We start from the raw sequence: 8,540 nt of genomic DNA, 5'->3' as shown, positions 1-8,540 counted from the left end.
TCGAGTTCCTTGCAGATTGGGGCGTTCCTTTGAGGTAATATCTCGTTCTTAGGCTGTTGTTATCTTGTCTCTTCATTTTGGGGTTTGAGGGAATCTTATCTTGGGTGATATTGGAATCTAGAGGTTAGATCTGAGGTTGCTACCTCATATCTGGAATGGAGGAGAGTTGGAATGCAGGAAAGTCCCTGTGTTGAGTGTTGGATGAAGCTATCTTGTCCCAAACCTTAGCCTTAAAGTGCAATATGCATAGATCTATTTGGATTCACGTAAAGTTTGCCACTTTACGTGATGAATGAGTGGTAGGAGGCTAGATCTATGTTTTGGATCAATTGCATGGTCTGGAACGCTTCTGTATGGATTCAGACCGGTGGTACTCGGCGAGTCACATGGGTGGACTCGACGAGTTGCTTGAAGATGAGCTGAGACTCGACGAGTTGGAAGAACAACTCGGCGAGTTGGATGAAGATGGCCTGAAACTCGGCGAGTTGTATGAACAACTCGACGAGTAGGTTGATGATAGCCTTAGACTCGGCAAGTCTGTTTTTGGACTCGGCGAGTCTTGTCGAAGAAGTCCAAATAGTTTCTGGTTGAGTCGAGAACCGGCGAGTCAAGGGATGACTCGGTGAGTTGTGCGCAAGTGGACTCAGAGTTGTTGGACTCGGCGAGTATCGGGGTGACTCGGCGAGTTAGGTCGCGGGTTGAGTGAAGTTTTGAGTATGGGAACTCGGCGAGTCATAGGGTTGACTCGGCGAGTAGGGTCAGTCAGGGGTTGACCTTGACCTAGTATTTGACCAAGGGTTAACCAGTGGTTTCTAGGGGTACTTTGGTAATTGTTGATTATGGTTTTGAGTTCAGTGCATTGATGGCTATCCAGTGGTGGAGATCGTATCAGTGATCGGAGCAGCTTGAGTTATCTGTTCGGTCGGCAGTTTCAAGGTGAGTTATCCTCACTATATCTATCGGGTTTAAGGCACCAAGGCCGACCCTTTTATTGTATGGAAATCCGGGTAATTATCTGTTGTATGATATTGCGGAATATGGGCCGGAAGGCGTTACGTTATGGGCCGGAAGGCATTACATGTTGCGGGCCGGAAGGCAATGCGATGTGGACCGGAAGGTCATGGCCTGGAAAGGCGTATGTGCATAATTATTATGTTGGATGAGTCGTAGGGTGATGTTATGCTAGTGATCGGCTAGGCTAGTATCTTGGTTAGGGTAATGATATGTTATGTGATCTGTTGATTGATTTGCTAACTGTGAACTGTTATATGATTACATGTTATGTGCATGGTTGTCTGGTCTGGAGTGTAATCCGGTATGCATGGTTGTTCTATGTTCTGTCATGATATATATGCTTTTATGTTGCGGGCCGGAAGGTGATATGTTATGGGCCGGAAGACAATGTGTTATGGGCCGAAAGGCATTACGCTATGGGCCGGAAGGAGATATGTTTTGTACCGGAAGGTTGTGGCCTGGAAGGGCGTATACGTGGTTGGTATTTTGGGGGTATCTCACTAAGCTTTCGGGCTTACAGTTGTGGTTTTTATGTTTTCAGGTTCTCAGGAGTCTGTGGCAAGGCAAAGGCGTGATCGTACCGTTCCTCGTGTTGGTGTTTTATGAAATGGACTTGGGGAATACTCTGTTAAATAATGTATTGAAAACCTTTTTGTAGCAACGTTATTAAAACGGGTTGTTTTTGAAATTTTTTAATTGTTTTGAAATTTTGGTCGTTACATAATTCCTCCATATCTTTAGAGCAAAAACTATCGCTGCCAACTCCAAATCGTGAGTGGGGTAGTTCTTTTCGTGCTCCTTCAATTGTTGAGAGGCATATGCTATCACTTTTTCTCTTTGGGTCAGAACACAGCCCAACCCGAATCCCGACGCATCGCTATACATCGCAAAATCTTCAACTCCATCGGATAGAGAAACGATCGGTGCTTCTCATAATTTCTTCTCTAACTTCTCGAATGCTTCTTCATGCTTCTCACTCCACGTATAAGTAGCTCCTTTGTGGGTCAAAGCTGTTAATGGAGCATCTATCGAAGAAAATCCTTTGATAAATCATCAGTAATATCCGGCTAATACCAGAAAGCTTTGAATCTCTGTGGGACTTTTTGATCGTTCCCACTTCATTACAGCTTCGATCTTTGCTGGGTTAACCATTATCCCTTCTTGTTTAACCACATGGCCCAAGAATTGGACTTCTCGGATCCAAAAAAAACACATTTTGAGAACTTTGCATAAAGTTTATCCCTCTTCAATACTTCCAAAACTTCTCATAGATGCTAGCCATGCTCCTCCTAGCTTTTCGAGTAGATGAGAATGTCATCTATGAACACTATCACGGAATTGTCGAGGAATGGTTTACAAACCCTGTTCACCAAATCCATGAATGCTACTGGAGCATTGGTTAGTCCAAACGACATGACTAAGAACTCATAGTGTCCATATCTTGTTCTGAATGCAGTCCTCTCGATATCCTACTCTCTCACCTTCAACTGACGATATCCTGACCTCAGATCGATCTTTGAGAAATAGCTCGAACCTTGCAGCTCATCGAATAGGTCATCAATCCTTGGCAAAGGGTACTTGTTCTTCACTGTTGCCTTATTCAACTCTCGGTAGTCTATACACATTCTTATGCTTCCATCCTTCTTCTTCACGAATAACATCGGAGCTCCCCAGGGTGATGAACTCGGTCTAATGGAACCGTTGTCCACCAACTCCTAAAGTTACGTCATCAGTTCCTTCATTTTCTTCGGTGCTAGTCGGTATGGTGCCTTTACTATCGGTGTTGTTCCTGGTAACAAGTCTATACGAAACTCCGCATGTCTATCAGGCGGTAATCCGGGAAGATCTTCGGGAAAGACTTTCGAATAATCACATACGACTGGTATATTCTGCACCTCCTTCTTTTCCTTCTTAGCATCGATCACAAATGCCAAATATGATGCACATCCTTTGGATAAACATTTTCTTGCTTTCATCAGGGTGATGATTCCAGAATTCACTCTGTGTTTGTCCCCGTACACCATAAATGACTCCTTCCAAGGGGGATTTACCCTAACTATCTTCTTTCTTCAAAGAATCTCAGCATCGTTGGCACTAAGCCAGTACATTCCCAGAACAATGTCGAAACCATTCAACTCTATGGGCAATAGCTCTTCATGGAACTTGTTTCCGTTTAGGTCGATGACGACGTTCCTAATATGATCACTAACAGGTACAAACTTGCCACTGGCAACTTCCACAACAAAGGCATTATCAAGTTTCTCTACGGTAAATTCTAGTTTCCTACCAAACTTATGTGACATAAAGGAGTATTTTGCTCCATAATCAAACAGTATATTGGCAGGAAAGCCATTTACAAGAAAGGTACCTGAAGCGACGTCTGTTGTCTTCTTCGCAGCCTTGAGCATCATCTGGAAGGCTCTTCTATTCGGCTTCGGTGGAATGTTGGGTTTTCCTACCTCCTTCTTCTTTGGGAAATCCTTAGCGATGTGCCCTTCTTCACGACACTCGTAGCACACCCACTTGTTGATGGTGCACTCATTGGCATAGTTCCTTGTTTTCCCACACTTGTAGCAAGTTACTTCATCACTACATTTTCCCGAGTGCTTCTTCTTGCACTTCTCGTACCATTTCAATTCATTTCCTCCTCTCCCGAACTTCTTCGAACCGAACTTGCTCTTCTTATTGTTGGGCTTAGCAAACCCTTCAAGTTTCCTCTTCTCGCCAACCTCAATCTTGCTGGAAACTCTTCCATTAATCATATCCTCTACAGACTTGGCAGCCCAGATAGCTGCCTCTAGAGTATGTGTCTGATGTACTGGCACTGCATACTCCCATGGAAGTCCCTTCGCGTACTTGCCGATCTTCGTCAATTCATCCGGCACAAGACGCAAGGCAAACTCTATCTTCTCTGTGAAGTTGTTCGTGTATTCATCGATTGGCATGCTTCACTTCTTCAAGGTCAGGAACTGGTTCTCTAGCTCGAGCAAGTTTTGCGTTGAGCAATACTTTCGCTTGAATTGCACTAAGAACTCTACCCATGTAAGTTGTAAGGGCTCGTTGGGACTTAAAGTCTTCCCCAGGGTGTTCCACCAACGCACTGCTCCTCTACGGAACTGACGTACTACAAAGGTGGTTTGTAGTCTGCCTCTACAACCACACATCATGAAAGCTAGCTCCATCTCTGAGATCTAATCCATAAGGTGAATTTAGATCTTTATTTAGGATAGACGTTTAAATTATCCTTATCCGTCTGAAACGTTTACATGTTAGTCCTAATAACGTAGTCGTATGTTTAGAATCCTAAACACATAAGGTTTCCATATCCGGTCGGCAACAGACCATAGATCCAAACAAATAACAGCATATCAGGCACAAAGCATTTAGCACATAAAGGCATTTTAGGTACAATTCCTAAAATAAGCTAGTGCTCACATCTCACAATCATTGCTTAACATTCTAATTTTTAGTCTAGAAATCCTACAAATTCCTAGTTCGCTTAAACTAATGCTCTGATACCAACTGTGACATCCTAATTTTCATGGCAAAAAAAGACCGTTTTTGTTTACGCTTGTTTGAAAATCAGAGTAACATTTTAAATAAAAGTGTTGCGGAATTTGTCCCAAAACAAAATATGATAAATATTTATCAAAAGCATTTTCCAAATAAATGTATTTCATTAAAAGACTTGGGATGTCATGTTCGATACAGATCAAAAGCATAAACAGTGCAACATAACCCTTACTACATTATTTCATATTTACAGGCCTATAATCCCTTATCTCTCATCCAAACATCTATGCTCATGCGCCACTACCTGTAATACAAGAAACTGAGTGGGTCAGGCTTGGGAGCCTGGTGAGCACATAGGGTTTTTAACCCACAATAAATAAGTTTATTAACTTTATCAAACCAAATAAACCTGATTACCCGTTCCCGTTATCCTCACTTTACGTCCCTAAAACATCTAACACAAGGGACCTAGTCCAAGGACTTTCATCAGGGTGACAACACATGCTTTGGGGATTCCTCAGCAATTCATGTCAAATAAGGCAACCATGTAGGGGATGGAGTACAGCTGGTACATTTTTAAGTATGAAATTAATGATTGATCACAAAACTGTTTCGAAATGTAACTTGATATTCTTAAGATGTGTATATATATATATATATATATATATATATATATATATATATATATATATATATATATATATATTAGTCGTTTACCCGTGCCAAACGATGGGTGTGAATAGTTTTTTCATAAATTTGTTTCTACAGACGATCAGTTCTTTTGCACAAACTACATCTAGATAATTATCAATAAGAATCATGTTAACAGAAATGAAATCAGCAAAAACTAAAAATGAAAAGTTGGGATTATTTAAAAGTATACATGAACATGTGATTGATTGTGCATTATTAATCGTGTAACACTTTTTTATACACCACATTTGATTAGTTTCTTTTTGGCGGACAATAATTCGTTTAATTTCAACGATTCGGTTACTTTACAACGAACAATGTATTTTGATAAGTGTTTTCATATGTTGGATCCATTATGTTGAAGTTTAAATCTAGGATAATAATCTCGGCTTCAGCAATTACATACAATTTTAATTAGGTGAAACCTACAATCAAAACTTGTATGGATGTGATTACCACTTTTATCTTACAAATACAAATTATATATATATATATATATATATATATATATATATATATATATATATATATATATATATTATTCCAGTATTTCAATTAAGCTACTTTCAATTCATCGATTGATTTTTTTCGAAAGACAGTTTAACGTATTAGTCTGTTATGTGCATGTTGGATAAGTGTTTTAATATCTTGCATACATTGTCGAAAATAGACCATTTGTAATTCATGATAACACATTTGAAAAAAAAAATCATTTTCTTTATTAATGTAATCATGTCCCCGTAGTTGACGAATAATTTCTTTTAAAAACATGTCATATTCTACAGAATACATCCATTGTTTTTTCTACAACCAATTCAATGATATGTTTTCAACGTTTAAATTTGTTCAAATCATAACAAATCGGAATGGATAGTCAAAAATGGAAATTGTTTTTTGATCAAATACTATTCAAAATCGGACAACCAAATTTGTTATGCATCATGGTTGTATTCTTTAAGAATTGGGTAAACGAAAAATAGAATTTAATGTTATTTTTTTTAAAACATTTCTTTTCGTTTTTATTATACTGGATTCCTTCAATTTATTTTCCTATTAAAAAACCGTTTGGAGATTTGGCCCAAATTTCGTTTATTTCTAATTAAATAACTTTTACAATTGATTTTAGGTCATGACTTAACTCTTATTTGTACTATGTTTTAATTTTGATATTTTTGGCCATCCATTCAAAATGTCTAATAAGGATAGTTTTTTTGCAACATTAAATGCATTAAATACTATTATCTAATGTCATTTATAAACATAAACAACGATTGTTATTTTACTTAGTTATGTCTAAGTATTTACCTACAATTTATTTTAAATAATAAATCCCTTGAAATCCATCAATAAAATTTGGGATAGAGTACAAATAAAAAAGAAATAGAAATTTAAACTTAATTACAAAGGGAAGCAAAGCGGTCATCGTATGTCCAGGTGGATAATATCTAAAGTCCATAAGATGGATGATATCTAAAGACTATAAAATACCAAACTGTGAAGATGTCACACCCTCAAACCGGAACGACATAAACGTTCAGGGGCGGAGGACATCGTGTTCAGTATCATAACAATGCACAATAGTAAAACAAGCAACAATATCATCCATTGCATTAGTAATATAATTTATACATGTGTGTTTTGAATGTATTTGTAAGACACCAAATATATATATATATATATATATATATATATATATATCAAAATAAAAGACGAGTCTTGAAAGTGCTTCGTCTTCTCAAAACCTAGCCATTTGTACCTGTCTAATGGTGACCTGAGAATACAAGTTATTTTGAAAGAGTAGATCAACGTTTAAGCTGGTGAGTTCATAAGTATTTTAGTGTCCAAAAGTTTGCATTAGTTTGATGAAAATGTTTGTAAATGTTTATAAGTGTTTGATTTAAATGTTTGTATAATTCCTAGAAAATCCTATATTTTCTACTAAAATGGAAAGTAGTCTTCTACCTAGACCCAACTGTATTTTATGTTTGTTCTTTTGTAAAAGTGAGTGTTTTTCCCAAGTATATAACTATCATTACCAGAAAATAGTTTACATTACCGTTTATGTGAGAAGATCACTATATGAATGTAATGGGAAAATAAAGATGTGCAGTAGTATTGTATATAGTAACTACTGAAGTGCTAACTACCTTAAAACATATTTGTTTAATTAAGGTAAAATGTGATGAGATCATAACCATGCTTGATTGACTAGTATAAAACACGACATTCCAAGGACATCGAAATGGTATGACATTTGTCACCCGTAAACTTGTAGTCCCACTGTAGCTAGCAACAAGGTGTATGATGGTCAATCTCGTATAAATCTATACACATATTCACGCTCTCCCTCCAGGAGACTCTGCTTACAAAACGTGACACAACAGTATATTGACATGCCATGAAGTAGTCGCTCATATTAATGTTATCTTTGTTATTGTATTTGTATAGCATGTTCCTTCTGTTCTAGCGTATAGTATGTTCCTTCTGTTCTTTTTATAGTATGTTCCTTCTGTTCTAGTTATATTATGTTTGAACTGACTCATGTAAGATTCATTGTTCTAGAAATAGTAAGTAGTAATCCACTAAACTACACCTATTATAGTTTACTAGTATAACTGTTTGACTGTTACTGATGCATAGAAAAGACTCAATTACTTACCAAGCAACTAAGTTAAGTATAATCCTTAAAATGGGTTGAATATTCACATACCTATTTAATAAGTATAACTATGATGTAACTGACATTCGGACTAATGATCCTACCTCTAGCCCACAACCAAACAAGGAACATGAGTCAAGGTATCTAGCAATAGTCCTAATTCTATTTAAGCATACTTATACGTAAATAGATAGACGAATATGATTTGATATATAAAGAAGTTTATAAAATATTTAAAAGAGTTTTCAACAAGTTTGAGTATAAGAAATCCTATTGAATGTTGTTTTCACATGTAAAATGATTAACACAATTTCATTGTGCTATACTTGTATCCCCCCCCCCCCCCTAAAATCATTTAAAAGTATTTAAAAGCGTAGTTGTAGGGGTATGAACTCACCTGTAGTGAGTGATTCGGATGAAAGATCGATATAGGATGCTAAGTATGCCCAGAGATGTCTCGAGCACAAACGGATCCTATTAAGCATATAATAACACATATATGCATGTAATTAGTGTATATAACAACTAAACATGTAAGGGAAACATCCTTAGGGACAAGGAAAAACTTAAAATGAAGTGTTACAATCATATGTGATTGTATGAAAGGTGTTCACGGCCACACAAGGAAGTGTTCATGGCCAAAGAGTGTTCATGGCCACAC

At 37.2% G+C, this 8,540-nt stretch overlaps 1 protein-coding gene across 1 annotated transcript; it reads right to left on the bottom strand.

Moving 5' to 3' along the window:
- Positions 1–3,083: 3,083 nt before the first annotated feature.
- On the bottom strand, positions 3,084–3,776 carry LOC145012386 (uncharacterized). The gene is made up of 2 exons (XM_078971186.1): positions 3,643–3,776; positions 3,084–3,567 (listed from the first exon to the last, which is right to left on the bottom strand). Exons 1-2 carry the CDS (start codon positions 3,774–3,776, stop codon positions 3,084–3,086), a joined length of 618 nt encoding a protein of 205 aa, XP_078827312.1.
- Between the last annotated feature and the right edge of the window lie 4,764 nt (positions 3,777–8,540).

Source organism: Lactuca saligna, chromosome 1, assembly GCF_052625555.1.
Source record: "Lactuca saligna cultivar CGN05327 chromosome 1, ASM5262555v1, whole genome shotgun sequence".
NCBI classification, from domain to species: Eukaryota; Viridiplantae; Streptophyta; class Magnoliopsida; order Asterales; family Asteraceae; genus Lactuca; species Lactuca saligna.
This window is presented reverse-complemented; position numbering and strand designations above follow the sequence as displayed.

What these genes read in the sequence shown, in the direction of transcription:
- LOC145012386 (XM_078971186.1), bottom strand. Translation starts at nt 3,776, where the DNA reads ATGATTAATGGAAGAGTTTCCAGCAAGATTGAGGTTGGCGAGAAGAGG. An exon ending in GGAGGAAATGAATTGAAATG is followed by an intron (nt 3,568 to 3,642) that starts GTACGAGAAGTG and finishes TGGGAAAACAAG; the next exon opens with GAACTATGCCAATGAGTGCA.